This window comes from Neovison vison, chromosome 6, assembly GCF_020171115.1.
Source record: "Neovison vison isolate M4711 chromosome 6, ASM_NN_V1, whole genome shotgun sequence".
NCBI classification, from domain to species: Eukaryota; Metazoa; Chordata; class Mammalia; order Carnivora; family Mustelidae; genus Neogale; species Neogale vison.
The window spans coordinates 215,806,711-215,821,749 of NC_058096.1; the positions used below are offsets into that span (position 1 = coordinate 215,806,711).

A 15,039-nucleotide genomic window follows, 5' to 3' on the forward strand; every position below is an offset into this window, starting at 1 on the left:
TTCTTGTTTCTTGTTTTTTGAGTCCAAACAGTAATCGAATTACCGTATAGGTTTTATAACTTTTATCTAGCACAGTTCTCTCAGGATACATTCAAACAGTGATCTAAAATAAATACCTTTTCAGTGTAAAACGTATACCAGAGAATTTAGTCAATACGTTTTACAACTTGTGATTGGTTTTAGAAAAGTTCCTGCACCCACCGGGGCCTGGGGTTCCAACTTCCCACCACAGCGTGGTGCTTGGAAGGCAATAGGATTTTAAAACTGTGAAGTAAGGATGGGGAAGTGTTGGGTGGAAGACCCAACGCTTTCAAATCATCAAACATCAAAATGGAGCCAGGTGACTCCTAAGGGTCTTTATTTGTAAAGAAGGGTCAAGTTCCACGAGTGGACGGTCCGCATTACCCTCCAAAGTAAAAATCCCTGGAGAGAACGAGTTTCCGCCGCGGTCCCCCAGACATCTCCCCTCTGGCCAGCTGTCACTCCCGAGGGAGCGGGGGGGGGGGGTGGGTGGGCCTCGCCACCTGTCCAATCAGGGGAGACGTCAGGGCAGGAGGGCGGGGCGATGCTCCGCATTCACTCCGCGGGAGGTTCTGGCTCCCGCCATTGTTGGGATCGGGGGTCCCTGTCCTTAGAGCTTCCAGGTCGCCCTTCCCGGGTTTCTGTCTTTCTTAGACCTGGACCTTCCCCGAAATCGTAGGCAGAACGCCGGGAGACCCCGGAAAGCTAGAGATGGTGAGTGTGCCGGCCGGGGCTTCCAGACAGGGGGGCGGAGTACCGGGTGGAACAGCCCGGAGACTGCGGGGGGCGCGAGCTGGCCTCCCTGCGGAGAACTCTGAAGTCTGCGACTCGAGTCGGTCCGTGGCGCCGCTCGGACCTCAGTCCCCTCCCGCGCGCGGCCTGGGGCCTGGGCCCGCAGCCGGGACCCCGGCGTCCTGTCCCGTCCCTGCGCCCGGCAACTTCCGCCCTGTGGACGGCTCTGCGCCCGCAGCGCCGCGTCTCTCCACATTGTGCGGTGACCCCAGGTGACCGGGGACGATCGTGACTGGCTCCCTGGAGTTCGTGCTCGGGAGGTGCCATGGTCTGTGGGGTCCTCAGCCCTTCCTTTCTTTTCAGAGGGGACCTCGTTTCTCCTGAGTTTTCCCAAATTGTGGGAAATCCACGATCCTGTCGCGGCACCCGCGCCCCCCTCCACCCCGCGCCTAGCTCTCCCTAGGACTGGCAGTCGTTGCGTAAATTTCCAGATTCCTCCTGGCCCACTTACCATTTCCAGTTCACAGCGTCACCAGGAACTAGCTATTTTCCTTCGTGGTGCATTTCAAACAGACCCAGTATTTCAATTATTTATCATTTTTTCCTGCTCCCAGTGGATGGCGCTTTTAAACGGGTTTAGTTTTTGTTCCTGGATATTTTACGGAAGAGAAAAATAGCGAATAATGACTTGGAACAACGTTGTATGAAATCCTTGTGCCCTTCCTTCCAGGGTCGTTCTTAGGCACAGTCATCCTATGGGAAGTCCTTCGGCTGGAGGTTCCTCTTTGAAACTTTCCTGGATGACCTGCCCTGTCAGCACGGTCCTTCCCTCGGTTTGTCACTTTTTTTTTTTTTTTTTTTTAAATTTGACAGAGAGAGAACACAAGCAGGCGGAGCAGTAGGCAGAGGGAGAAGCAGGCTCCCCCGCCGAGCCGGGAGCCGGATGTGGGGTTGGATCCCAGGACCCTGGGATCATCCCGAGCCAAAGGCAGATGTTTTAACTGTCTGAGCCACCCAGATGTCCCTCAGTTTGTCACCTTTAAACGATTTATTCAATTAACTTTAGTCTCAGATTTTTCAATGAATAAAAATTTATTTAATTCATACATCGTGAAAAACTAAAATATTTCCAAAGAGTCAAGAAAGGGGTGAGTTCAGGAAAAAAAAAAATTCTAGTGTTACCCTGCAGGTATTATTATTTTTTACTTTTTTCCTCCCTTGAGTGTGTTCCTGATACTCTGAGGTCTGTTCTTTAATTTGGAATGAGTTCAAATGGATTTCCAAGGCTTAGACTTGCAGAACTATAGTGTTCAACTATGATTAGTAGTTTATAAAACAAGTTCTGTTAATAATTAACTTCTTATTATTTATTTATATTTGTGACTGCAGTCCTTACTTGTGAGGTTTCTTATTGAGCCAGTAAAGTACCCTACATTTTTTTTTCCTCTTCCTTTCCACATAAACACTGGTTTGAGTGATTTGCTGCATTGTTCAGACATTGAGTTTATGTCATTTAAGATATCACTGGTGGTGCAAAGCAATGTCAGTGGCAGGCAGAGTCCTCAGGACAGTGTCTCTAAGCTCTGACCCCCTTAAGCTTTCAAGGGGAAGTACATAATGCCCAGTTTTTCTTCTCAGATCACCTCCCCTGCATGTGTGTGAAGTTCCCAGAGTTCATTCCTATGGCTGCTCACGTGTCTATTATCATTCCTTCCATATACTGACCCATTCCAGGGCTTCTGTCTCCACCAGGCAGTCTAGAATTTGGATTTTTTTTTTTAAGTAAGCTCTACGCCCAAGGTGGGGCTTGAATTCACCATCCCAAGATCAGGAGTCACATACTCTTACCCACTGAGTCAACCACGTGCCCCTAGAATGTGGAACTTTCTGAATGTGGAACTTTCCTTCTGTTCCGTGGGAAGCAGGCCGCTCATATGCGCGGATCCTTATATGTCTTTACTTTGGGTTCCTTTAGTGATTGAATAGTACAGCCCTTTGGCTCTAGTTTCTTTAAGCACTTGGGCTCTGGAATTGTGAGTTGATTGAGAGATACAGTGGGAGGAAAGCAAGAAAATTGTGGAATTAGATAGAATTTGTGTTCTCTTTAGACAGGAGAACTTCAAGACATGAGAGGCACTCAGTCAACTTTTCTTAAGGTCATTTTTCATTTTTGGATCAGTTAGAGCATGTCCATGCCCCTAGAGAATACTGACATTCAACAGGCTAAAGCAATTGAATTCCTGTTTTAATTGATGTAAGAAAAACTGCCCAAAGCTTAGGTAAATATTTGAAAACCCAGTGCATGTAAGGTGCTCAACTCAAACCCCTAATGTAAGTAAGATGCTACTTATTTCTGGAAAATACCCTGCATGTGATCTAGGGGATGGACAAACTAGGGTGCCCCATGTCCTGCTAATTAGACATTTGAAAATTTTCAGAAACCATACAAATGGTTTACATTTTTGTAACCTCTAGTGTTTAAAGGAATTATATCTTAAAATGTTTTCCTGTGTACAAAGTTAAAATGAAACCAAGACTGTTAAATACTATAATATACATAAATTCATATATATATACATACATAAGTTCATATATATACACATATATATACATATATATGTATATATATTTAAAGATTTTATTTATTCCAGAGGGAGAGAGAGAGAGGGAGAGGGAAGGAGTGGAGGGAGAGGGACAAACCAGCTTCACACCGAGCACAGAACTTGATGTGGGGCTAGAGCTAAGGACCATGAGATCATGATCTGAGCCAAAACCAAGAGTCAGATGCTCAAGTGACTGAGCCACCCAGGCGCCCCAAGTTTATATATATATTTACAATAAATTGGGGCACCTGGGTGGCTTATTGGGTTAAGCCTCTGGCTTCAGCTCGGTCATGATCCCAGGGTCCTAGGATTGAACCCTGCATCAGGCTCCCTGTTTCCTCCTCTCTCTCTCTGCCTGTCGCTCTGCCTACTTGTGATCTTTCTCTCTGTCAAATAAATAAGATAAAATCTTTAGAAAATAAAATAAAATAAAGTTGTAAGATAGGGAGTGTAACTTAAGAAAATCACCATGAACGTATCTGAGTTCCTTCCAGCACTATTAAGCCCAGCCACCCCCAAATACAGAGTTTTGATCATTTCTTGAGCCTCCTATATCCAAGAAGCAGTTGCAAGTGTATATTATTCTTACTGATGTTTGTCCTTGTCACTTACAAGTCATCTTCACAAAAATGAGACCTCTTGCACTGTACCCTCTAACAATAGTTCATATGGCCCTTGAAGGATCGAAACCATATACAAAACCTGTTCAGTGAAGGGTTGATTATTCCCAGTGCTTCTCCTTTGGTGAAAAGCTGAATTTGACTTATTCTTACCTGGAACAACTGAATGACACCTCACAGTCAATTGCCACAACTGTGTAACTGTAACTGTGGTCGCACCCAATGGACCTCTATACTCAGTCCCCAACTTTAGGGAAATTATTGATTCAACCAATCAACAATAGGGTAAATACCCTGCTGTCCCAGATTGGGTGGGGTCTGTTCTGGTTGGTGCTTATCTCAACAGCCTCACAGCGGCAGTGGCCTTTATCTTGAAGGGACACAGTACACCTTTTCTGGGTTATCCTCATGGATCCTCAACAGTTTTGCCCTCCCAAACAGTCATCTGAACTGCATCTGGGTTTCTCCAAGAACACAGGTGCCCCATTAATGATCTCCTCCCCTGAGGACATACTAGGGAGGCAAACATTGAGAAAAGGAGCTAGCAAAATGTGGATGGGGCATTGTCATGCATGAATGTGAGGCCTGGTCAACCTTGTTATTTTACTGGAAATTGTTTGATAATGTGACACCTCCCCTCTCTAATATCACAAGGAAATAGCTATTCTCCCAGCAGCACTCACATCTACTATGTTCCAGAGGAAACATATTTCTTGTTTACAAATTTTACTTGAACTCATTTATGCTATTACAGTGGGTACTGGTACCTCAAAAGGCTGGAGATTCTTGAAACTGCCACTGAACTGGCACTGGTAGTGTCCACAGCCTTCTTCATTTGAGTGCTTCCTTGACCTCCTTTCATGCCTTCTGGCGTTACCCATGATGGCCTTGAAAAAGGCTGCTCTTTGACTAGCTTGAGACATGGGGCAAACCGTGGACCTTTGGGATAGCCAGGTACAGGAGAGCATGGCCCTCTTCTGCAGTCTTTTGCAAGATGCCATGGTGTTGGAGGAAGACCCCCCCCCCTTTCCCAGACCCCTGGGCTCTCTGGGGAGCTCCATAGGAGTATCTGAGTGCAAAGCAATGGGAGTTCATAGACTTTAGGTATGACATCACCACATTTGTGCATAATGGAGTTTAGGCAGAACTGCTGCTTCTTATGTCTGAACTGGATCAGACCAGAGGGTCTTCACAACTTACCGTATGTCAGTCAGTTGTCTTAGCACCAGGTGACAGTTGACATCATCTTCACCTGTTCACTAGTCTGGAGTGACTCTCTGAGTTGCCCTGCTGGGGTGAAAGAACTCTGGGAATCCTATGTCTCCACTATCCCCAATATAAATAAAAGTAACACTTGTCTATATGTCTATTAAGGCCAGAACGCAAGGCCTTGCCAGGAGCCATGTAATCGATGTCTAAGTCCAGATGTGACCGATAGTAACAAAGGCACTCATTTCACTTCTCAAAATACACTGTGCTGGGCCACTCTCATCGGCATTCACTGGAAGTTTCTCCTCTCTTCCAAGTCTCAGGGTGCAGACTTCATAAAGCACCATAATGGCTTACTGAAATAAGTTGAACTACATTGAATGAAAGATGGTCTGTGCCTCACATGGGTCAGTTATTAGGTGTGAATATTAATGTGTCTCTTTTTCTTTTCCTAGTAGACTTTTTTTTTTTTTAAAGAGAAGTTAGGTTTACAGAAAATTTAATCGCAAAGTATAGAGACTTCCCACAAAATCCCTCTGCTTGGACACAGTTTGTCCTATATTTTATATCTTGTATTGTTGTAATACATTTGTTACATTTGTTGAACCCACTTTAGTGCATGAAGTTCATACATTAAGGTTGACTCTGTGTTGTATAATCTGAGGACCTCAGCTAATGTAAAATGACATGTCTCTGTCATTTTTTTTTTCAAGATTTTATTTATTTATTTGACAGAGAGAGAGAGATCACAAGTAGGCAGAGCAGCAACAGATCAGGGTGGGGGAAGCAGGCTCCCTGCTGAGCAGAGAACCTGATGTGAGGCTCGATCCCAGAACCCTGAGATCATAACCCAGGCCAAAGGCAGAGGCTTAACCCACTGAGCCACCCAGGCACCCCTGTCTGTCATTTTTGTATCCTATAGAATACTTTCACTCTCTTGAAAATCTCCTGTTCTCTACCTGGTCATTCACCCTTCCCTCCCACCCCAAAGCCCAAGTAACCAAAGATCTTTTGATGCCTTTTAATTTTCTCTTTTCTGAGAAATGCCCTATGATTGGAATCATAGTGTGTAGCCTTGTTATATAGTTTTCTTTCACTTAGAATATGATTCTTAGGGGCGCCTGTGTGGCTCAGTGGGTTAAGCCGCTGCCTTTGGCGCAGGTCATGATCTCAGGGTCCTGGGATCGAGTTCCACATCAGGCTCTCTGCTCAGCGGGGAGCCTGCTTCCCTCTCTTTCTCTCTGCCTGCCTCTCCATCTACTTGTGATTTCTCTCTGTCAAATAAATAAATAAAATCTTTTAAAAAAAAAGAATATGATTTTTAACTGTCCTCGAGTCTTTTCGTTTGATAACCCAATTTCTCTCGTCACTGTAAAATATTTCATCCAGTGGATATACCAGTGATATTTTTTTTTAATCAGCTCACCTATTGAAATTGTCTTGGTTCCATGTAAGTCATGACAAGTGTGCATAAAGCTCCTGTAAACATTCACATGTAGAATTTTTATGAGCATAAGTTTTAAATTCATTTGTGTACATTTGAAACACATAATTGCTGCATAGTATGGTAAATGTAGGCTTAGTGTTAAAAAACTGCCTTTCTTCCAATGTAGGTTTACCATTTTCCGTTTCCACCAGCAATGAAGTTGGTTTGATGTTCTCATGATGTTTAGCCATTGTAACAAGCAACTGGTGATACCTCATTGTTCTTTTTAAAATTTTTATTTAAAAAAATTTTTTAAAGATTTTTATTAATTATTTGACATACAGAGATCACAAGTAGGCAGAGAGAGGGAGGGGGAAGCAGGCTCCCCGCTGAGCAGAGAGCCCAATGCAGGACTCGATCCCAGGACCCCGGGATCATGACCCAACCCAAAGGCAGAGGCTTAACCCACTGAGCCACCCAGGCGCCCTGATTTATTTATTTTAGAGAGAGAGAGTGCAAGCAAGGGGAGGGGAGGGGAAGGGCAGAGGGAGAAAATCAGGCTCCCTGCTGGGAGTGGAGCCCCATGGACCTGATCCCGTGACCCAAAAGTTGGATGGATGCTCAGTCAACTTAGCCTCCCAGGCTCCCTTAGCTTTTTATCTTTTATTTTTGCTCTTGGTTCGTGGGGTTTTCTTTGTTATTTGGAATTTTTTTCATTTTCTCAATTGACAATCTTTTTTATTAAAGATTTTATTTATTTATTTAACAGAGAGAGAAAGAGAGACAGCAAGAAAGGGAACACAAGCAGGGGGAGTGGGAGAGGGAGAAGCAAGATTCCTGCTGAAGAGGGAGCCTGATGTGGGGCTCGATCCCAGGACCCTGGGATCATGACCTGAGCCAAAGGCAGATGCTTAACGACAGAGCCACCCAGGTGCCCCTCAATTGACAATCTTGTCATGATACAAAGACAGTTTTATTTCTTACTTCCACAAATGTTTACCTTTTATTTTTTGTTATTTACCTTTTATTGCCCTTGTCTGAGTGTATTAGCTAAGAATTCCAGTATAATGTCATTTAAGTGTAGTGAGAGGGGACATTCTTGCCATCACCCTGAGGTTACCAGAAAGCACGTTTTTTTTTTTTTTCCCCAAATCATGCACTTACATTAAATAAGTTCCCAGTTGATGTAGAGGTACATGGGGCCAGTGGGGTGGTATTCTCTTAACTCAGTGATTTGCTGTCAGTCTTTTTAGTGGGCCCTTGTCCCTGGGCTTGCCCTACTATAATATAAGGAGAAAGAAGTATGGTAAGTATCCTCAGTTCCTAGCAAAATCCTCTTGAATCCCTTGAAATTACTTCAGTATTAATCCTGAATGAGTGTGTTTTGTCTAATGAGGCACCTCTTGTCCACTTACTAGGTAGCTTTTATCATGGGGTTTTGGATTCCTGAAATAGCAAGATTTTTTAAAAAAATATTATTTGAGAGGGAGAGAGAGAGAGGTAGCAGAGGAAAGAGCAGATGGAGAGGGAGAAGCAGACTCCATGCTGAGCAGGGAGCCTGAGTGGGGCGGGATCCTGGGACTCTGGGATCATGCCCTGAGCCGGAAGCAGACACCCAACCAACTGAGCCACCCAGGTGCCCCCTAAAATAGCAAGCTTTGATTAAATGTTTAGAATGTTGAGCTGTAGCTCCCAGCTTCTGGGTATAGGACAGGAACTGGAGATTGGGTTAATCACCAGTGGCCAGTGATTTAATAAATTGTGCCGATGTAATGAAACCTCCATCAAAATTCTTAAAGATGGAATTCTGACAGTTTGTGCAAGGGTGAGTCCACCCAGGTGCTGGGAGGTTGGTGTGTCCATGGTGAGGGAGGAGCTGTGCACACCCTGTTTTCTATTCCCCTTACCCATACCACTGCCTTAACTTTTCCTGTGTTCCTGGGTCGTATGCTTTACAGTAAACTGATAATGGTAAATAAAGCATTTTGCTAAGTTTCTCAAAATCATTTCAATAAATTAACAGATAAGACAGAATGTAGCAGAAATCTGTGAATTTGTAATTGGCTACTGAAATAGTAAACTTGGCTCCCCATTTGTAGCTGGTAATACAAGTAGGGGCAGTGTGTTGGACTGACTTCTTAAACTATGAATCTGACTTAAATTTTGGGTAGTTTAGATTAGAATTGAATTGTTGGACATAAGTTTGGTGACATAGGATTGGAGAAGTGGCTGTGGAACAAATACCACATATTTGGTGTCAGGAGTGAGAAAACCCTATCATCCTTACAATGTCCTACCTTTGGAACAGTAAGGAAAGAAATACCCTTGCCCCTCAGGTCACTTAGGCTCTGGAAGTCATATGTAAACTGCTTATAAATTGAGTATAAGTCTTCAGTGGTCTGTCTCACCCATCCTATATACATATATGGGATTATTCAGGACTCAGTGGCCTTTGAGGATGTGACTGTGAAGTTCACCATGGAGGAGTGGGCTCTCCTGGATCCCTCCCAGAAGAAACTTTACAGAGATGTGATGAAGGAAACCTTCAGGAACCTGGCCTCAATAGGTAGGATGATGACATTCTTACTTGCCAAATCAATTAGAGATTCGGTGTAACTTGCTCATCAGGGCTATTTCAGGGGAGAAAAGTGGGATGGTAATATTTTCATTAATAAAACTGCTGTGGTCACAACTCATCATGGACCTAGAATCCTAACAATTTTTCTATAAAATTTTATAATTTATACTGCTTTTCTTTCTAGTTTGTAGTTCAGAGGAAAAATGGGATATCCATGACAGTGAAGATCAGAATGAAAATCATGGGACAGATCTAAGGTGAGTAGCATTCACACGAGAAAACAGAGTTTCATTAGAGAATCTAGAGATGCCATGAAATTTTAAAAACAAGCAAATAAATCACCCCAGCTTTAAATTCATTGATCCTTAAGATATTTTGCCAAAAGTTTTTTTTCCTCACATGTAACTGAGATGTACAGTTTCTGAAAAATGGTGTATCTGAAAACTGCATGTAGAAATACCATTTATGAATATTACTGTTTTGATAATACTTAAGATAGAGGCCTGTTGCAAAGCTCTCAGTATGTTCATTTTTCAAACAATCAGAAAACCAACATTTTCCTTGAAGATGGTACAAAAGTCACTGTCATAGTTAATGATTATTAATAACCTATTAACATTATGCTTCTCATATTTTACAGCAGTCAAATGGTAGAAAGACTCCGTAAAAGCAAAGAATGTAGTCAGTATGAAGAGATCTTCAGCCAGATTCCATATCATAATCAGAAGAAGAAAAGTCCTACCAGAATAAAACTACATAAATGTACTTTGTGTGGACAAGTGTTCGTGTGTCATTCATCCTTTAACAAGCACTTGAGATGTCACACTGGACACAAACCATATGAGTATCAGGAACGTGAAGAGAAGCCTTATAAATGTAAGGAATGTGGGAAATCCTTCAAGCATCGGCAATCCATCCGAATGCATGAAAGGACACACACTGGACAGAGGCCCTATGAATGTAAACACTGCGGGAAAGCTTTCATTTGTCGCAATTACTTTCAAATTCATGAAAGGGCACACAGTGGGGAAAAGCCCTACAAGTGTACAAAATGTGGCAAAACCTTCAGTTATTCAAGTAACTTACGTAAACATGAAAGGACTCATATTGGAGAGAAACCTAGCGAATGTAAGCAATGTGGTAAAGCTTTCCGTTGTCTCAGGTCCTTTCGAATACATGAAAGGATACACAGTGGAAAAAAGCCCAAGGAATGTACAAAATGTGGTAAAACCTTCAGTTATTCAAGTAATTTACGTAAACATGAGAGAAGTCATAATGGGGAGAAACCCTATGAATGTAAGGAAAGTGGGAAAGCCTTTCATCCTCTTGCCAAATTTCGAAGATACATGATCAAGCAAAGTGGAGATGGACTTTATAAATGTAAGGAGTGTGGGAAAGCCTTCAGGTGTCCCAAAAACTGTCGTAGTCACGAAATGACACACAGTGGAGTGAAGCCCTATGAATGTAAGGAATGTGGTAAAGCTTTCAGTTCTCCCAGGTCCCTTGGAAAACATAGAAGAATTCATACTTCAGGGAAGCCTCATGAATGTAAGGAATGTGGTAAAACTTTCCGTTATCCGAGTTCCCTTCGAAATCATGAAAGAACTCATACTGGGGAGAAACCTTATAAGTGTAAGGAATGTGGGAAAGCTTTTAGTTGTCCCAATTACTTTCGAATTCATGAAAGAACTCACACTGGAGTCAAACCATATGAATGTAAGCAATGTGGAAAAGCTTTCAGTTGTCCCCAGTCCTTTCGAATACATGAAAAGACACATAGTGCAGAAAAACCCTATGAATGTACAAAATGCGGTAAAATCTTCAGATATTCAAGTAACTTACGCAAACATGAGAGATCGCATACTGATGATAAACGCTATGAATGTAAACTATGTGGTAAGGCCTTCAGCAGTCACTATTATGTTCAAAAACATGAAAGAACTCACACTGGAGAAAAGCCTTATGAATGTAAGGAATGTGGGAAAGGCTTCATTTTTCGGTCAGGTGTTCGATCACACATGGTGATCCACACTGGAGATGGTCCTTATAAATGTGAGAAATGTAAGAAAGCATTTATTTCTCCCAGTTCGTTACAAACACATGAAAGAACTCACACTGGAGAGAAACCTTATCGATGTAAAATTTGTTGTAAAGCCTTCAGTCTTATTCATTCTTTACAAAATCATGAAAGAACTCATATGTGAGACAAAGTCTATGGAAATAAGGAATGTAAGAAAGCTGTCATTTGTTGCTTAGTCTTTCATGCACGCTGGAGAGAAATTATAGAAACATATGGAATGTAGGAAAGCCTTCAGTTGTCCTGTTTCCTTCAGAGCTTACCAGAAAAGTCAATAGAGAGAATTTCATTGATGGTAAACAATGTAGGAAATCTTCACTTGTCCCACAACACTGAAAATCATGTTAGATTATTCCCTGGATTCATACTATAGACTAAAAAATAAAAACTTTTTACAGATATTTTAAAGGTAGTGTGAAAATTATTTGGGAAAGAAAGAAGTAATATAGGTAAACTTTGTGAACATGAATTCACGGAGAATACTTATGAAAATTCACAACATTAAAGAAATATTATAGGGGCGCCTGGGTGGCTCAGTGGGTTGAGCCTCTGCCTTCGGCTCAGGTCATGATCCCGGGGTCCTGGGATCGAGCCCCGCATCGGGCTCTCTGCTCAGCAGGGAGCCTGCTTCCTTCTCTCTCTCTGCCTGCCTTTCTGCCTACTTGTGATCTCTGTCTGTCAAATAAATAAATAAAATCTTTTAAAAAAATATTATAAATGTTATACACATATGGTCGTTCCAATTTTAGTATATGTGCTGCCGAAGTGAGCACTATACACATATGGTCTTTATCAGATTTTCATTCCTTTTTTAAAAAAAGATTTTATTTATTTATTTGTCAGAGCGAGTGAGCAAGAGAGCTCAAGCAGGCAGAGTGGCAGGCAGAGGCAGAGAGAGAAGCAGGCTCCCCGCTGAGCAAGGAGCCCAATGTGGGACTTGATCCCCTGGGATCATGACCTGAGCGTCATGATCAGTGTCATGATAAGACAGCGGCTTAACCAACTGAGCCACCCAGGAAGAATTGAGGAGAATTCTTAAAAGTAATTCTCTGTACTGTGGACTTCCACTTACTTTTACAAGCAGATACTGAAGTGAGATAATTATGTAGGCACTTTTTAAGCAAGAGTTCCCAAGTTTAATAAGTAAATTTTTCTTTAGTAACATTTTTATACTCTTATTTTGAAGTCTGTTGGGTCCATGGGTGATTGAAGTGTATTTCTAATATGCAAGTATGTTTAATTTTTATATTTAAAATTATGTAAGGAAAGGAATGTTGAAAAATAACACTTTAGTATTTTCCTTTCCCTGGTGTCCTCCTGTGGGGCAAGTACTCAGTATGCTTTAGTCATTATTTCTATATTCTGCATTTCTTTATTAACAGAAAGCTCCCGTCTCATTGGCCTGAAGAGCCTTATTCTTTTTTCCTAAATAGTTGCCATACAGTTGTGAATATGTAGAGTTCATCATACATTATAGTCTCGTGAATTATTTTCTTCTTTTGTCCTTTGCTCTTTGTCATTGGTTATGGCTGGGACTTGGAGTATAGAGTTACATTAAGAATAGAGGCCTGCGTGAGATAGAAAAATAAATCTAGAGTTGGAAATGACCCTCCTTGAAGCTGTTAATGTCAAAGTCAGTCATGCAAACTACTAGATTCCTAGAATCTGTTGCATTTATGGTTTCATGTTAGAATTTACCAAAGCCCAATTTACATAAAACTTGGAATTCAGAAGTGAAATAGGACTAGGCACATTTTTCAGCCACCGGTATGGAGGTGGGTAGAAGCATACACCTTCACAGACACGTGCTTCCAGCCTGTTTGCCTTATTCCTTTTTTTTTCTTGGAAACCAAGAATAATCTCAAAACGACCGCCAACTGCTTGACTTCCATTGGATCTGAGCAGTAGGCTTCTCCACTTGGCTCCAGAATTCTCCATCAAAGATCCAGCGTGGGTTCAAATTTTCCTGCAAGTCCTCAGGTATCCACAAATTCAGATTGTTATGGTTGAGAATGTTCTCTGAAGTGTTACTCTCCTCTTTTCTAGATTTTATTCATATAAAGTCCAATTTGTTTAGTAAACATATTTTTCTGTTAATACCATTATTGACTGTTCTTTTGAGATGATGGAGTGTTCTCTATCTTGAGAGTGTTACAGTTATACATGTGTGAAAATACATAACTACCCTTAAATTACATGTGTATATTTACTAAAAGCAATTAATAGAAAACAGTAAAAATGTCACATGCTAGGAGAATGTTAAAACCCTAACTTTGATTTCTGTGTGCGCCGTATGTCCTCCAACGTGGGGTCCTTCATAGGAAGTCGTCTAAGAAGGGGGGAAGAAGGCCACCAGAGACCTGTCTTGGAACCCAGCCTGACACCCTCCAGGGGCACACCTACCCTCATGTCATACACATAACCGGTGAGAAAGCCGTAAGGCTCCTGGTGCCACCTCAAACAGCAGGATTCTCAGATCATAACTTAAGAATGTTGTTGTCTGAAACAAGGGTGCAGCTAACGGATGCTGGTGGGAGCTCCCTGGGTTTTTCCTAATCTAATCTTTGGTTATCAACATCAGGTTCCCTGAGAGCTGGTCTTGAGGCCATTTCCAGGTGTTGTGTTTCTTATCTCTTATCTTCTTGCCTTCTCTGGGCCAGCTTGCTGAGAAACAAGTTTAAGTCGTATGTATCTATTTAGTTATATGTATGTGTGTGTGTGTATTTTTTTAAGGGCAGGCAGGAGGGGCAGGGATAGAGACTTAAGCGGGCTCCATGCCCAGGGCTGAGCACCACCTAGGACTCAATCTCACAACCCTGAGATTATGACCTCAGCGGCAATTAAGAGTCAGACGCTTAACCGACCGAGCCACTTAGGTGCCCCCCAAGTTTATGGTTAATGCAACACCTGTACTACTCTAGAAATGTTCTTGGTCGCAACTGCAGGTGACTGCGAAGTGAAGCTGTGGAAGAACCCGGAACGGTCAGGAGACACAGGCCCCTCAAGCAGAGTCACCCCTGCTGCCCCACGAGCGTCAGCTAGGCACCAACCAGCGCAGCTTCACAATAGTCTCAAAACCTCCCGTGATGTCAAAAAAGAGAACCCTGCTTTGTTCTAGTCCCAGGAGGACTTCAGGGGCCTCGCTGTCCCTAAACCTCCCTCCCCAAGTTTGTGGCACAGACCACCTTGAGGCTTCAGCTGCCCATGTGCCAACTAAGCCCAGGTTCCCTTCCTTCAGAGCCTCCCTGCAGGGTGAGTTTGGAGGCAACCCCCCAAGGCCCAGGCCAACTCTCTTCTGGACTAGGACTCACCCTACAGAGTACTGGCTGGTGGTCTGTGGGAAATGGAGATCCCTGACAGACCCTCCACAGCCCCAAGTTTCCCTTTGTAAACATGGCCCCCATGTTTACCATGTTTCCCTTTCCCTCTGCAATGGGGTCCAACGTTTAAAAAGTGGCAGAAACATGGCGGATACCCTCCTTCCAGAAAGCACCCAGACGCAGGAGGTGGTGCCCTCCTTTGTCAGAGACCACACCACCTGATATCTTGAAGACACAGAAATGGGTTCTGGAACATCTTAATGTCGTCTTGCAACAGCATCTAGTGCTTTCCTGAGTCCACAAAGTGATCTCTCTGTGGCTGTGAGACCTGGAGTCTAAGGTTCTGAGGCTGCCATGCTCCCCACCAGCAGACGTTAACTAGGATGGACAGCCATCAAGGCCTCAGTGAGGACAGGCCAACATGGCTGACCAGAGTGAGGTCCACGCACAAAT

The 15,039-nt window shown here is 42.9% G+C and overlaps 1 protein-coding gene across 2 annotated transcripts; it reads left to right on the forward strand.

Annotated features, from left to right (window-relative positions):
- The first annotated feature begins 576 nt into the window (after positions 1 to 576).
- Positions 577 to 11,769, forward strand: LOC122909697 (zinc finger protein 709-like). 2 transcript variants are annotated; one of them, XM_044254129.1, is made up of 5 exons: positions 577 to 735; positions 1,484 to 1,586; positions 9,051 to 9,177; positions 9,374 to 9,446; positions 9,830 to 11,769. In XM_044254129.1, the coding sequence occupies exons 2-5, from the start codon at positions 1,509 to 1,511 to the stop codon at positions 11,391 to 11,393; spliced, it is 1,842 nt and encodes a 613-aa protein (XP_044110064.1). In that variant the 5' UTR covers positions 577 to 735; positions 1,484 to 1,508; the 3' UTR covers positions 11,394 to 11,769. The 2 variants fall into 2 exon arrangements, with proteins under 2 accessions (XP_044110064.1, XP_044110065.1); XM_044254130.1 differs by lacking the exon at positions 1,484 to 1,586.
- The last annotated feature ends 3,270 nt before the right edge of the window (positions 11,770 to 15,039 follow it).